The 14,813-nt window shown below is 57.9% G+C and overlaps 2 protein-coding genes across 6 annotated transcripts in view; one reads left to right on the top strand and one right to left on the bottom strand.

The window, feature by feature from the left end:
* The window catches only part of ACTN4 (actinin alpha 4), a 72,585-nt gene extending 71,157 nt beyond the window's left edge, over positions 1–1,428 (top strand). For 3 of the 5 annotated variants that reach the window (XM_060288316.2, XM_030874337.3, XM_030874342.3), the window contains one exon: positions 52–1,428. In XM_060288316.2, coding sequence (XP_060144299.1) covers positions 52–210 — 159 coding nt within the window. In that variant the 3' untranslated portion in view covers positions 211–1,428. The remainder of the gene's footprint in view (positions 1–51) is intronic. The other 2 variants (XM_030874341.3, XM_030874338.3) reach the window with 1 other exon arrangement.
* A 435-nt stretch (positions 1,429–1,863) lies between these two features.
* CAPN12 (calpain 12) lies at positions 1,864–12,851 on the bottom strand. Its single transcript, XM_030874352.2, is given in 24 exon segments — positions 1,864–1,887; positions 1,968–2,026; positions 2,123–2,261; positions 4,915–4,989; positions 5,537–5,599; positions 5,689–5,759; positions 6,134–6,191; positions 6,751–6,810; positions 6,889–6,931; positions 7,107–7,177; positions 7,180–7,320; positions 7,517–7,528; positions 7,984–8,098; positions 8,100–8,202; positions 8,284–8,447; positions 9,083–9,157; positions 9,228–9,313; positions 9,386–9,460; positions 10,561–10,757; positions 11,614–11,734; positions 11,919–12,039; positions 12,223–12,290; positions 12,590–12,706; positions 12,708–12,851. Coding segments are annotated over 24 exon segments (2,202 nt in total).
* Between the last annotated feature and the right edge of the window lie 1,962 nt (positions 12,852–14,813).

The raw sequence follows: 14,813 nt of genomic DNA, 5'->3' as shown, positions 1-14,813 counted from the left end.
CCTTGCGGCCAGGGCTGGGCGTGACCCAGATTCCCGCCCTGCCGCCCCCAGAACTTCATCACAGCCGAGGAGCTGCGGAGAGAGCTGCCCCCCGACCAGGCCGAGTACTGCATCGCCCGCATGGCCCCATACCAGGGCCCTGATGCCGTGCCCGGGGCCCTCGACTACAAGTCCTTCTCCACAGCCCTGTACGGCGAGAGCGACCTGTGAGGCCCCCACCAGAGAAACCCTGACCAAACACCCCTCCTCACAGCCTCCAGGAGGGGCTGGGGGAGCTTTTCTGCCCCACCCCACCCCCCCACTGCAAGGGCACCCCCTGGCCCCGCTCCTCTGACTCTGTATCTATGCAAAGCACTCTCTGTCAGTCCTTTCTGGGCGGGAGTGGGGTGGGCAGGGAGGGGCTGGGGCAGGCTCTCTCCTCTCTCTTTGTCAGTGGGCCAGGAGGATCTCCCCCTCCCCCTGGACGGGTGTGAGGGAGGCTTCCGGGGTCAGCGCTTCTGGTCTGGTAAATATATATGATGTGTTGTTTTGTTTTGTTTTTTTAACTCTGTGGAGGGGACAGTGGATCCTCACAGTAAAACAGGCCCCCTCCAAGCCCTAGAAACGCCCACCCCTCACCACCCCCCTGGTCCATTTCTTCTCCCCTGAGGTCCCTTCAAGGCCTCCCACATCCAGGCCAAAGCCCGACGTGCCTTGTCCAGGAACCGCCCGGGCCTGCGATGGGCCCCGTAGAGGGTGCCACAGCTGCCCGGCAGGAAAGAGGACCAGCCTGCTCCCTGCTCCCTTGTCCCCTCCCCTCACTTGGCATCGCCAGGAGATGAGGGGGTTCAGCTCAGTCCCCCCTCTTCTGCACCAGGAGTGGGGTTGGGCAGACCAGCCTCCCACCCTCACCCCCAGCCAGCCCCCACCTTGCTTTGTCTGGACCTGCGTATCTCTCAGATTTTCTAAGGACCCCCTCCACCGGCAAAAAAAGAAAAAAGAAAAAAAGAAAAAAAACACACACACAAAACACACACAAAAAAAACACACAAAAATCCACAAAAAAAAAAAAAACTATGAAAAAAAACTTTCAGAGAATTACTATTTACTTGATTAACTTACGGATTTATTATATAAATATATATTCACCTAGCAGCATATCTTCGCCGCCTCTTGCTCTCATAATGAAGACGTAGCTGATTTGCTCCCCTCCCCCAGCCCCTTACTGATTTCTCTGATGTCTGCCGTCGGTGTGGGTCTCTGGGACCCCCCCCCCCCCCGAGGCGGAGGGTGGGCTGCTGGCCTAGCTGCCTGTTAGTGGATGGTTTCACTCCACCACCTCCCCCCCCCCTTTTTTTTGAGTTTATTCCGATTGATTATTTTTTTTCTCGGTTTCTGGATAAACCACCCTTCTGGGGACAGGATAATAAAACATGTAATATTTTTAAGAAGGATTCCTACAGTGTCCTCTGTTTTTCTATCTGTTCTCCACCTCTTAGGAGAGCGATGATAGAGCACCTCTTGCCGGAGTGAGGTGGGGCGTGGGAGTGCCCCGATCCCTGTTCCCATGAGTGTGTGAAAGTAGGAGTGCTGTTGGGGACCCACTCCAGGTCACGCACTGTTGTAAGCGTGTAACGTGGGCTAACTCGTGCAGCCTGCATGAGAAAGGTGCTGTTACCATGCCCGTTTACCAGAGAGGTGCAGTGACTTGCCCAGTGTCACCCAGCTGGTGAGTGGGGGGGCCGGAAGTCAGCTCCAGGCAGGCTGGCTCCCAAGGCCACACTCTGAATCACTGCTTAACATCAGGGCATCAGCCCCCTTCCTGTAGAGGAAACCCTGGTCCGGGCTGGGAGAAGGGTAAGGCAGGGCTCCCAGGCTGAGGTCCTAGAAGATGGCCACCTCCATCCACTGAGCGAGAGGAAACAGCAGGCATGAGGCAGGGGACTCCTGACACTCCCGTGCCACCCCTCCCTGCAGCCCAGGCTCACCTGTCTGTGGGTCAGGCAGACGACCCCCTCGCCCCCATCCAGGTGCTGGCTGCAGTGGCCTGTCAGAGAGGGGCAGGGTGCGCGCCCACCTCCCTGGTCCACCTACTATGGAGACATCCTCCCCCTGTCCCACCAGTGCCAGGGATGACACTCACGGAAGAGGCAGATGAGCTGGGCCACGCAGGACGCCAAGTGCTTGAAGTCCACGCGCAGACGGCTGTCCCGGTAGCAGCTAGTGAGGGCCTGGGTCAGCTGGTTGTTCAGGTGGAAGCCCGGGGGAGGCCGCCTCTGAGCCTGGGCTGCCCCGGGAGCCCCACCTCAGGGTCATACCCCCCCTCTGACTCCCCAGGGAAGGCAGACACCAGGGGGGCCTGGTCCCACCTCTCTAGTCCCAGCTCTGCCTCATCCCAGCCGTGAGGCCACGGGCAGCTCCCTTCACTTCTCTGGGCTTCAGTTTCCTTATCTGTCAAATGGGGACTATGATAGCCCTGACCCTGTAAGGTCGTGTGAAGATGTTATATGTAGAGAGCTTAGGGCAGTGTCTGGCCCATCATAACTACTGTATTATCATTCCTTTAAACTCTGCAGGATTTCTGCCAATAGACACTAGAGGATATTTCTGTGCAGCAAAGCATTTTTGTCAGCCCCGTATGATGTCAATTTCTTGATGTTCCAGACCAGGGGCGATTTCTGGAGTTCAGAAATCACCTCCGATGAGGAATCGTCCCACAGAGGCTTTTAAAAGCCAGTCCTTGTGAAAGCCCTTACCTCGGTTACTGGGCCCTAGTGACCATGACCTCCTGGTTACCCCTCCCCAGGGCCCCTGTTGTCCCCAGCTGCCTGGTGGCCTGCACAGGCTGCACCTCATCTCCTGTTCCCCACCTCCCTCTCCTCTACTTGACCTTGGGTTTTGCCTTGCCTTCTTTGCACTTGATGTTCCCTCTGCCCAGAACACCACGTCCTCTCTCAGCCCGGAGTGTTCCTACTCTGATACACGCCTCCTCCAGGAAGTCCTCTCAGATACTCAGCCCCCAGCAAGCAGCATGAAGCCCCTCCTCTGGGGTCCCACAGCTCATGTCCCTGCCCTGAGCCCTCTGGGCCTCCACGTCCCTGCCCTGAGCCCTCTGAGCCCTCTGGGCCTCCACGTCCCTGCCCTGAGCCCTCTGGGCTGTCACTGTCTTTGGTGGGTCTGGCTGCGCCTGCACTGGGCAGGGGAGTGAGTGGTGGGTGAGGTCCAGGAAGGGCTTCTGGTCACCACTGAATCCCCAGCACCAGCCAGCACAGGGCCTGGAGCAGAGCGGGGCTCAGGGGGTGCTTGTGGAGCAGAGGATAGGATTGGATCGGAGCAGGTTCTTTTTCCTGTCCGTCCCCCCAGCCCAGGATTGCCTAGGTCTCCGGACCTTGCTCCCAGCTGGCCCGCTCCCTGGTATTCCCTCCACCATACACACCACCTTTCCCTTGCCTGTCAGCTCCAGGCTCACACACAAGTCCCTGACCCTGGACTTGCCTCTCCCTCCTCCCTCTCATACATATTTAAGAATTTTTAAAGAGCTGTCCTCCCAAGGCCTCGTGGGGCTCTCCTGTCTTCCTCCACCGATCTCCTCTCTGACCACCTCCCCCTCCCCACTTGGCTCCAGCCACACTGGCCCCCTGTCATCTCCATCACTGGGCCCCTCGTTCACTCCGCTGCCTCCACACCAGCCTCCTCAGGGCCTTTACACTGACTTTCCCCATCTGGACCGCTCTTCCCCAGCGTCCCCAAGGCTCACTCCTTCCGGTCTCTGCTCACACATCACCCAAGTGAGGCCTTCCCTGACCGCCATGTCTCAACCCACACCTCACGCTCTGCGGGTCCCAGCACCATGGCCTGTTTCCTTTTGCCACTGTAGGACTTCTCACCATCTGCGCTAGACGTTCTGCTTGTTCTGTGTCTGCACCATCAGCACGTCAGCCCCTTAGAGCGCTCCTCTGCCTAGGCTAACACCAGGCTTGTACCAGGCACTCGGGCATACCGCGTGAACAGTACAGCCTTCCGCCTTCCGCCACCCTCTCTCGCCTCTGCTTCTGCCTACCTGGGACTCCTGTTTCTCAAGCTCACATCTCCCAATCTTCTCTCTGACTCCATCTCCCCCCTGTCTTGAGTTCCCTTTTCCTGCACCTCCCTGCACCTTTGACTTCCCCCCTCAGGGTCTCCCCCTGCCTCTCAGACTCTGGGTCACATCACCCCCAGCCCCCCATCTCCCCATGTCTCACCCTTCCCTTTGCTGTGGCAGATGAGCCCTGCGGTGGGGTGGGGGTCTGGGAGTTCTGTGTCTGATCCCAGACCACACCCCGTCCATGCAAGGTGGAGTGGGGGACAGATCACATGCACTTTTCCAACTGTATAGCCCAGGGAAAAAGTTGCTCTCTGCCTCTGTTCATTGGCTAGGATTTTTGGGCTCCCACACAAATGGAATGGGGCTGTTCTACGTCTCCTGGAAGAACTCAGCCTTTCAGTGGGAGCCTTCCTCTGGGTACTCTGGCATGTTGTCATGGAAGCTGCATTCCCCAGCACTAAACCCTGTGGGCTCCATTCCACAGGCTCCTCCTGGCCACCCTGTGTATTAGCCATTTTACAGAGAGGGAAATGGAGGCTCCAGGCACCCAGGGCCACCCAAGGAGTCCAGGAGTCCAGGACATTCTACCATGAGGTCCTGGGAGCTGGGGCCTCTCAGACACCAGTGCCCACGCCCCCCTTCCCCTCCCAGGAGGGCCGCACTCCCTCCCTCAGTGCCCTCCTCCCCACACACAGAGGATTCTCCCCTTTGGGCCTCTCTCAGGGTCACCCATTTCCTGCCAAGAGTGGGCAACTGAGGTGTGGGCTTTGTGGATGGCGGGGGAGGAGTACAGGGGAGGAGGGGGAGCAGATCTGTCCCCAGGATCCCACAGGACCTCTGTCCATACCCACTGCGTTCAGGGCCAGCCTCAGTTCATAGGAGTTCATGGTTCCGGAGGCGTCCTCACCGAACTTGTCAAATGTGGCCTGGGCAGGGAGGTATTGGTCAGTCCCACCCCCAGGCCCCTAGGCACCCTGAAGGAGGCTGAAAGTGGGTCTTGAAGCCAGAGAACCTGAGTTCCCACCCACCTCCCTTTCTTCCTGGCTGCCCTGTGCAAGCAGCTTAACCACTTTGGGTGTCTGTTTCCCATTCGGTGTATTGGGAATAACAGTACCAGCAGTAACAAGGGTGTTGTGAGGACAAGGTGATATTCTCACCACAAAGGGCTTAGGGAGGGCTCAGTGAACAGTGGCTTACCACTTGCAGTGTGGGGAGACCTGGGACCATCTCCTCACGGGGAGCCAGAGCAGGGGCGGGGCGGGGCATTATCGCCTCCCAGTGACAGACAAGTAGAGGGACAACAAAGGGGTGTATGGGGCAGGGATATCCCAGCCAGATGCCTCCAGGTTGGCGTGGTGTGGTCAAGTTCCCCTTCTCCCCTGGGGCCCTGCTAGCCCACAGAGCACCTATGCCCATGTTAGTAAAGGTGCCTCTCCCTCCAGAAGGAGGTGCCCTGCCCAGCCCCCATCTTACCTGCCACTCCAGGAGGTGGCCCCAGAGCTGCTGGAAGTGGTACAGGTCGAGGCTTCGCCCATGCTGGGGATGCGGCATCTGGTTAAGGTCAATGTCCCCAGAAGGGAAGAGGAGGCCATCCTCCGTACCCAGGCAATGCCCCCATCATATACCCCAAAACGCTGCAGCAGCTGCTCCCAGGTCCTGAGCCCGATTTCTCTGGGAGTCCGTGCATGGGCCCTGGCTACAGGGAAAAAAAAAGGTACTTTCTGCGTACTGGCCATTAGTATAAGTGCTAGGAATTATTGTTATCCTCAATAATCCTTTCTGAAACTGAGGTGCAGAAAGCCATGGGACTGCTGGAAACTAGTAGAGCTGGGATTTGAACCCAGGCACGGGGCTCTGGGTCTGTGCTCAGGACAGTTACACTTCCATAAAGGAAGATGGGCTTATACGTGGCCATGGCCTTGGCCACGGGTCCTATCACAGAACCCACAGGTCTGGCTACAGGGGAGATGCCAGCAGGCTGAGCCCAGGGTTCCCATGGCCTGACTCCCAGAAGCATCGTGGATTAACACACATGGGGGCTCCGGAGTCCACTCTTGGTCCCTAACTCACCAGGCTCCAGGGCAATGCTTAATAAGGTCTGGAGCTGAGGGGTACTGAGTTCTTCCTCCTGGTAAGGAGAGAGCCGGTTGTGAGCCTGCACTCGGGCAGTCATTCAGCAAAGAGCCCTGGGCCGCTCAGACAGTATGCTGGGTGGTGCTGGGACACAGCAGGGACTGAGAGAAGCCCAGGCCTGCCCTCTCAGAGCTCCTGGTCCTGGAAGGGAGTGAGACCTGTCCCCAGAGTGGTCAGGGCTGCAATGGGGAAGCATTGGGCTGCGGGAGCCCACAGAGGACAAGCAGCTGACCAGCCTGGGGGAGGGTCAGGGCACGTTGGAAAGATAAGGCCTTAGCCTGGCAGGGGTTGTGAAGGGAGAGAAAGCAGTCCAGGGGGAGGGTACGGACTGAGCAAAGGCTCTGAGGCAGGGAAGAGCTGTGAGCATTTTGAGAAATGAAGCTCATGAGATTTAAGCACAGACAGACTGAGAAATCAAAGCAAAATGAGATGTCTAGGATGAGGGAGAAAGGGAGGGAGGGGTACATGGCGAGGGGAGGGGAGGGGAGGGGAGGGGAGGGGAGGGGAGGGGAGGGGAGGGAAGGGACCCCCTTAGCCCTGCCCCATCTCCTCACCTCTCCTGCCAGCTCCTGAAACAGCTGCTGCATCTCTAGCTCCAGGGGAATGTAGGGGACCTGTGGGGTAGGGGGTGTTTAGTTCTGGCCCCCCAGCACACACACACCCTCGCACCCCTTCCCAGAGCAGCGCCTCACCATGAGGGCACGCAGGTCGGCGCTGATCACATCATCTACCTCCCTGCAAATTACAGACGGGAGATGGGGGCAGGGGACTGCTCACCCCGCGGCTGGGGATATGGGCCGCGCGGGGTCTCAGCTGAGGCTCGGGTGGGGTCTAGGTGGGATCCTGGGGGCGCTGGGCTGACCCAGGCGCGGGGCAGGGGACCGGGGCGGAGCAGGGGATCCCGGCTCACACTGCGGTGTGGCGACGCTCGGAGAACACGCGCAGCGTGAAGTCGACCTCGTCGGCGGCGCGGGCGGCGCGGCGCTGGGTACCACCAGATAGTGGCCGGGGCGCAGGCGGCAGCGGTGGCTCACGTCGTGGCGGGCACAGAAGGGCGAGCGGTCGGCGCGCAGCAGGCCCCGCAAGAGCGCGCGACTGCGCGGGGAGTCCCACAGTCCCAGCAGCTGGGGGGCAGGGCGGCGTGACCACCGCCGTCCAAGTTCACCCCACCCAGCCTCCGACCCACTGCATCCTCCACACCGCCCTGTCCAAACCCACTGGTCACCCATCACCCCAAGCGCGTCCCAGGCCCCCAGGTTGTCCCAGCTGCTGAGGCTGGCTCAGAGATGGATGGAATCTGGGGTCCTACCTGATACCCACCTCCTCTGGGATCTGTAAGAAGGAAGAGCAAGGGGAGTCAGGGCCAGGCAGAGGCAGCCACCCCTCAGAGTCCCCCCTCTCCGGCTCCCTCCACACCCCTCCCTCTCTTTTCTTCCCATCCCACCCCTTCTAAAGCCCCTGCCCCAGCCCCTCCGGACCCCTCCCTCCCATCTGTGCCCTCTGCTCCTCGGTCCCCTCCCTGATCCTCAACCTTTCCTCCAGCCCTTTCTCTGTCTCCTTTCTGACCCCTCACCCCTCACCCCTCTACCCTTCTGACCCCCAGCCTCTCCCTCTGCGCCCTCCCTAGCCCTTCAGTGTCTCCTTGACCCCCACCTCCGATTTCCTCAGCTGTCTCCTGACTCTGACCCTCGGCCCCCATCCTCTACCCTCTCAGATCCCCCCTTTGGCCTCCTGCACCTCCATGCCTCTGTGTTCCCCCCATTGCCTCTTCCAGCCTGGGGTCCCACCTGGAGCACGTGGAAGCCCACAGTCAGGTATGTGAGGCCCTGGGCCCTCAGGGGCCGCCGGTTGCGCTGGATGGGTGACAGAAGCACAGTGCATTTGGGGGTGCGCCCTCCAGTGGGGGCCCTGTGCCCCTGCTGCCCCCCAGCCCTCCCAGGGCCCCTCGTCCTCCTCCTCAGGCTCCAGCAGCGTCAGCCAGAACTGGGGGTGAGTCCAGAAGGTTTCTAGTGAAGGACAAAGAAACAGGGTTACCCAGCCTGCCACGGCCCCCCTTGCTTGCCTTTAGGGGACCCTCCAGGCCTCACTGGCACGAGGCTGGCCCCGGCCAGAGTTGAAGCCGCGTACCCAGCGGCCTTGGAAGGTGTGGATGTGCCTGCCGCCTCCAGCCGGGCTGCGGACCAGCACCTCAGGGCTCAGCGAGCAGACCTGGATGGTGGCGAAGTGGCAGAGGAAGTCCTGCAGCTCCATCCTGGACGGTGGCCGGCAGTCAGACCCTGGCCCGGCCCCCACCCCAAATAGCTCATGACCCCCAAGTCACAAAGCCCCTAAATTCCTTAAATGTCGCCAAGTACACTTCAGTCCCCCAAATAATACATGTCTCCAGAAATTAGAGCCCTAATTAGAGCTCAAATTAGAGCCCTCCAGCTCCCTCAGATTTCTCCAAGTCCTCAGAAATGCCCTGCAAATAGCCAAGGTCCACAAACTCCCCCCAGATATGGTCCAATTGCCTTCAACCCCCAAATACCAAGACCCTCAGATTCTCTATTACCAGTAAGTACCCTTCAGCCCCTCAATATTGCCAAATCTCAAGAAATGCCCCAATGTCACCAAGCCTCCCTCAACTGCCCTAAATATTACCCATCCCCCTTCAACCCTCCAAAGATTACTATGCTTCCAAGTTCCCTAATGTTACTGCTAATTCTAATTCGACTCCGTGAAATAGAACCCAACTCCCGAATTACCACAGACATGGACAGTTTCTCCCCCTTAGGACCCACCCCCATGAACTTCTCCCATGTCACTTCAAGCGGGACTTGCCCCCTCCCTGACCCTGCTGGCCTGGCGCCCCTCCCCGAAGCAGACCGGGGACCCTGCCCCACTCACCAGAACTCACCATCCTCCTTTTTCACCAGCAAGGCATCTCGCCACTCAGCGGGGAGCACGTCCCAGCATGGGCATCTGGGGAGACGGAGGTGTAAGGGGTGGGCAGGTGGGACCGAGCCACCCACCCACCCCAGATCCATCCCACCTATCACTCCAGGCCCCAGGCCACTCCACTCGGCCCTGTGGGCTCCGCAGCCGCAGCAGACGCACGTTGGTGAAGCCCCGTGACACCTAAGGGAGACGTGGTCAGTGGGGGTTTGGTGCTTGGACACCCCCTGCCAGCCCACCCTGGGGGTTCCTCACCTTGTGTGTGCCTGTGACTGAATATGCATGTCCCTTCACCAGCCCGTCTTCTGTACGGTACTCGCCCCGATCACTCTAGGAAGAGGACAGGACAGTGAGCCATAGCAGGGGACAGAGCTCCCCTCTGCATCCCCACCTCCTTTCACCAAAGCAGGAGTCACCCAGAGCACCTAACTGAATGGCACCAGGCTCTGAGAGGGGCTGGGAGTTGGCAAGTGAAGGCAAGAGAAGGAGAGAGAGGCAGATGGAGACAAGAGACCAAAACAGATTTAAAGAGGAGAGACATACGACTTCCCTGGTGGCGCAGTGGTTAAGAATCCGTCTGCCAACGCAGGGGACACGGGTTCAAGCCCTGGTCTGGAAAGATCCCACATGCCGCGGAGCAACTAAGCCCTTTGCCACAACTACTGAAGCCCGTGCTCCTCAACAAGAGAAACCACCGCAATGAGAAGCCCGCGCACCACAATGAAGAGCAGCCTCTGCTCACCGCAACTAGAGAAAGCCCGCGTGCAGCAACGAAGACCCAACATAGCCAAAAATAAAAATAAATAAATTTATTTTTAAAAAATTTACTAAAAATATAAATAAATAAAGAGGAGAGACACGGGGACAAAGAAAGATACAGAACAGAGAGGAAAAGAGGTGGAGAAATGCAAAAGACACTCAGTAACTGAGTAGAGGATTAAATAAACGAATGAACGAATGAGTTAGACTGACTCAGTGAATGAATATGTGATTGGGTCACAGATGGACATATGACCCAAACTGAGCCCATGAAAAATCAGTCCTGAGACTTTTGTTGAAATTCTCAGAAAGAGGCACTTTTTTTTTCACACACACACATCCCCCGGGGGGCAGTAGGAGGAACCTGCAGCTGTGGGGCCCACTTTTGTGCCCATGAGAGGAAAGCCTGCCTGTGAGTGAATCTAACCCAGAAGCAAGAATAGAAAAACACATTCACAACAGCCACTAAGCACCTGGATCCAGCTGTGCCTGAAGCTTCATTAGTCATGAGAGCAAATAAATGTCCTTTTGACTTGCTGGCATTAGGTTTGAGAGAGACAATAAGCCAGCAGTGAAAGCAGAGGGGAGAAAGACCCAGGACACCACCCCTCTCTAGCTGTGACTGCACTCTGGTCCTGGCGGGGGTCTTCATGGGAGTCTGACTCTCTCACCAGGGCAGCGGCTCCCACGAGGGACCCCTCGGCCAGGGCATGGCGCAGGGTAGAGAAGAGGCCTGGAGTGTCCTGCCTCAGGTAGAGCACCTCGCCCACACCGCCTGTGAAGTCCACGAAAGCCTCATTCATGTGGCCGCCTCGCATCACCCCGTAGGAGCCATGGAGCCTGTGGAAGCAGGTCTCGGGTGGGGTGTCTGAGTCATGGGCGAGTATCTTGGGCAACCATGGGAATGTGGGGGGCCTCTGTCTCATGCTGTGAGGTCCCAAGGGCTATCCCCCAAATTGGCAGACTCTTAAGGAGGGTGCACTTGGTAAGCCCTGAGAAATTTGGCTGGTGGCTCTTGGGGCCACCAGGACTGCGTGATCTGGGGGTCACAGAAGAGCTCTGTCAGAATTCTGGGCATCCTGGGGTCTGTGTCTGACACTGAGTCTGTGGGAGATGTCTGCTTTGGGGGGTGATCCCTAGGGAGTTTGTCAGGGATTTCAGAGCTGCAGGATAGGGAAAAGTGAAGATTTAAGGGTCCCAGGATTACACCCAATATTTTAGAGGTGTCTTGGGTTTCTCAAGGGATCAGGAGAGATTGTCTGAGGTTACAGCAGTCCCCCAAGGGGACTGCTTAGACTTGGTGGCTCCGGGGCCTCATACGAGATTTCAGTCTCCTTCAGAATTAAGAGTGTTCGGTTGGTATCTGGGAATATTTTGTGTGAAATATCAATGGAGGGGGACTTCCCCCGTGGTCCAGTGGTTAAGCCTCTGTGCTCCCAATGCAGGGGGCACGGGTTCAATCCCTGGTCAGGAAACTAAGATCCCGCATGCCACAAGGCACGCCCCCCCCAAAAAAAAATCAGGGAGGTGTTTATGATTTGGAGGTCCTCAGGCGAGGGTATGACATGAGGGTCCTGTGGGCTGTACCTTGGTTTGAGATCTTTGGTGGGGTGTCTAGAGGATCCCAGAAGTCGGGGGTACTCCGGGCGTCCCCTGTGGCTTGGGGCCTGCTGGCTGGGACTTGGGGCTGCCCCTGGTGGCGTCGGGGTCCTTACTTGGCGTACTTTCCAGGAGTGGGTCCCAGAACTCGTTCCTCTGATCCGAGCGCACGAACATCAGCTTCCCCTCACGCACAGGCAGCCTGTCGTCCACCACGACGTCCACCCAGCAGCCAAACTACCAGAGCTGGTGGGAGAAGGGGAGGGGCCTGGGCTCGGCTTCCCACCTCCAACCCTGCTGGGCCCCAACCTCTGGCGCCTGACCCTGCTGTACCAGTCCGGAAATTACAGCCCCGTGGGGACAGTGTCAACTATGAAATCCATGTCACCCTGGGGGAAACTGAGGCATGAACAGAGGAACCGAGCTTTACCTGGAAGTGGAAGACGCCTGCGTAGCCCTCTTGGAAGCCCTGTCCCGGGGAGACCACCTGGGACAGGAGTCATGGGTACAGAGTGATGGAGGCAGCGGCTGCAAGAAACCAGCTGTTACCTGGCAGGAGAGGCTGGGATTGGGGGAGGGTGGAAAGAGGGAGACCGAGGCACCAGGAGAGGAGAGCCTGAGAGGGAGAGGGAGGGGCAGGGACAGGGCAGGGGGACGCTGAGGGTGGAGCTGTCGGGGTCCCCACTGCAGCCTGCCAGATCTGGGGGCTCAGCAGGGGTTCAGTGGTCTCCCCCAGACTCCCCTGACACATGTCTGTTCCACTCATGTCCTCACAGATGAACTGGGGCTTAGCGCAAAACTCCTGGAGGAGATGGGGGAATCCAGACCTCAGCCAGGAAGGGGAGGGAAGAAGCAGCTGGGGGGTCAGATGCCCGGGCCCCCTCCTGCCCTCGCGGCTCTGGAGTAATGAGCGCCTCCAACCCCATGAGAAGCTTGTAAAACCTGTGGGCAGCCGTTTGGCTTCCCTGGGCCTCCCCTGACCCACGATTGCTGAACCTGCTCTGAGCTGGTCCCACAGTGACACCTCCTCCCTCAGACCAGGAGCCCAGCCCCCAGCCTCCTTCCTCAGACCCGGGAGCCCAACCGCCATCCCCACATTACATGGGGCGTCTTCCATTCCACCCCTTTGGCCTTCTCCGAGTCGGGTCCCAGCTGGTCATAGCCAAGGGCATCAGGGCCAGCAGGGAAGTAGGGCATCAGGGCCAGCAGGGAAATAGGGATCTCGGAACAGGATCCCCTCATCCAGGCAGGCTGCTTGGATTGCTTTGTAGTTCTGGCCCCGAGAGGGCTTTGGGCCCTTGGTTCCAGGCCCTGCCTCCTGGTTCACCAGCTGGATGGTGACTCTCTTTCTGCCACACGCCATCCGGACACTGTGGGCTCACAGGCCGGATCTAGGCCCTTTAACCTCCTGAGTCATGGGGGTGGGACCTCCCCTCCATCTGAGCCCAGATGGGGGTCTTTAGGCAGAGAGGAACCTTCCCTCGTTAATACTAATTGATGGTTTGGTGTGCAGGGAGCAAGGATGCCTCTTCAGTGTTTTCCTCCTCAGGGCGTGGGGCCTTCAGCTGTGGCCAGGGTAGCAGCTTAATGGGCTTGGCCAGCAGCAGGAGGGAAGGTGGGCAGAGCTGAAGGAGGACCGGCTGCTGCTGTGGGAGTGCCTAGAAGGAGGTCAGTGTGGGCGGTGCATCTCCGCCAGCTTGTCCCTGCAGGCCTCCCTCTGTGGGGTTGAGAAGGGCAGGGATGGGGAGAGAGGCATCTTTTTTTTTTTTTTTTTTTTAGTGCCTTTGATCTGCCTTTTTTATAGCCTGCTTTATCCTGGAGGGAGTTATCTTTACTGCTGTATCTCTCTCTCTCTGTCTCTCCATCTGACAGTTTCTCTCTCTGCCTGCCATTGTTATCTCTCTTCTCTATCTTGACCTCACTGTCTCTGTCCATCTCTCTGGTCTCCTTTTGTCTTTCTCCATTTTTTGTTTATCTGTATCTGTATCTCTCTCTGTATCTCCCGCTGACTCCATCTCTCTCTCTCTCTCTTTTTTTTTTTTGGCCAGGCTGCGTAGCATGTGGGATCTTAGTTCCCAACCAGGGATCGAACCCACGCTCCCTGCATTGGAAGCATGGAGTCTTAATCACTGGACCGCCTGGGAAGTCCCTCCATCTCTCTCTTTATATCTCTTCTTGTGTCTCTTTTTCTCTCTGTGTCTTTCTTGTATGTGCCTCACTCTCTGTCCCTCTCCATTTTTCTCCCTGCCCCTGTAACTCCTCAGTCACCCAAAGTGGGACCCCCATCTCTCCCCTCCCCGACAAGGCAGACCTCAGCCTGGTCGCCCCAGGCAGAGCTGACCATGGAGGGGCCGCTCTGCACCTACCTGTCCTGGGCTGGGGCAAGGCCCACCGGTGACTATGACACCCCATCCTGCCCACCTGTGGCTCAGGGTTCGGTAGAATAGTATTTCCCCAAAAGGATGCTGTAGCTGATTCTGGTGGTGGAGCGGCTGGAAGAAGGACCTTGGTTCTTGTCTTCTTTGAAGAAAGAATTCAGCAAAGAGACAAAGATTACGAAAAAGATAAAAGCGTTTATTAGAAGCAAAGTACACGTGGCAGAGCCACAGAGGTTGCACACAATAGGGGCAGCTTAGGTTGCTTTTATAGGGGCAACTTTCCAGGGTTTTTTTCTGACCAATCATCTCCATATTTGGTCCTGGTGTGGGCACCAATCTCTCAGCCAAGATGGATTCCAGCTGGCATCTTCTCCCTCTTGCCCTTTCCCTAGACTGAGGGCCTTTTCTGAGCATGTTTTGGGCTGGGAAATCCACAAGAACGCACCCAGTCAGGGCCCAATACCTCTGCTGGTATCCCATCTCGAAGCAGCAGGAGACCAGCCGCAACTGCTCACCCGGGGGCCTATCTCCTACCTCAAATCCCTCCCGAGAGATGTGGACTCAAAAACATCTTATTGGGAGGCTGAAGGGCAATGGTTCATCTTCTGTAGCTTCTTCAGGCTGACACTGGGTTCATAGACCCGACCTCATCGGGGCCATGGAGCTCTTACCTTGCCTTGTTCGGGGCCCCAGGGCAACTTCCGCTGTTATTCCGGCAGGACTGGTTTCAGGCAGTGGATGCAATCCCTGCATCGCCATCATCTTGAATTGCTGTAACCTGGAAAAAGCAAACTTAACAAGCAGGTTAAAAAAGCAAGCGCTGAAGATCAGCCTTCGAGCAGGCCCTTGCTTTTCCCATCGATCTGCCTTAGCCAGGGTCAAGACAAAGGGCTGCCCTAGGCCCACCCTTAACCCTAATATAGCCCCAAGGGGGCCCAGAAGGTCTC

The sequence above is a fragment of the Globicephala melas genome, chromosome 19 (genome assembly GCF_963455315.2).
Source record: "Globicephala melas chromosome 19, mGloMel1.2, whole genome shotgun sequence".
In the NCBI taxonomy this organism is placed as follows: domain Eukaryota; kingdom Metazoa; phylum Chordata; class Mammalia; order Artiodactyla; family Delphinidae; genus Globicephala; species Globicephala melas.
The sequence above is the reverse complement of the archived record's forward strand: the minus strand, read 5'-3'. Positions and strand labels throughout refer to the sequence as shown.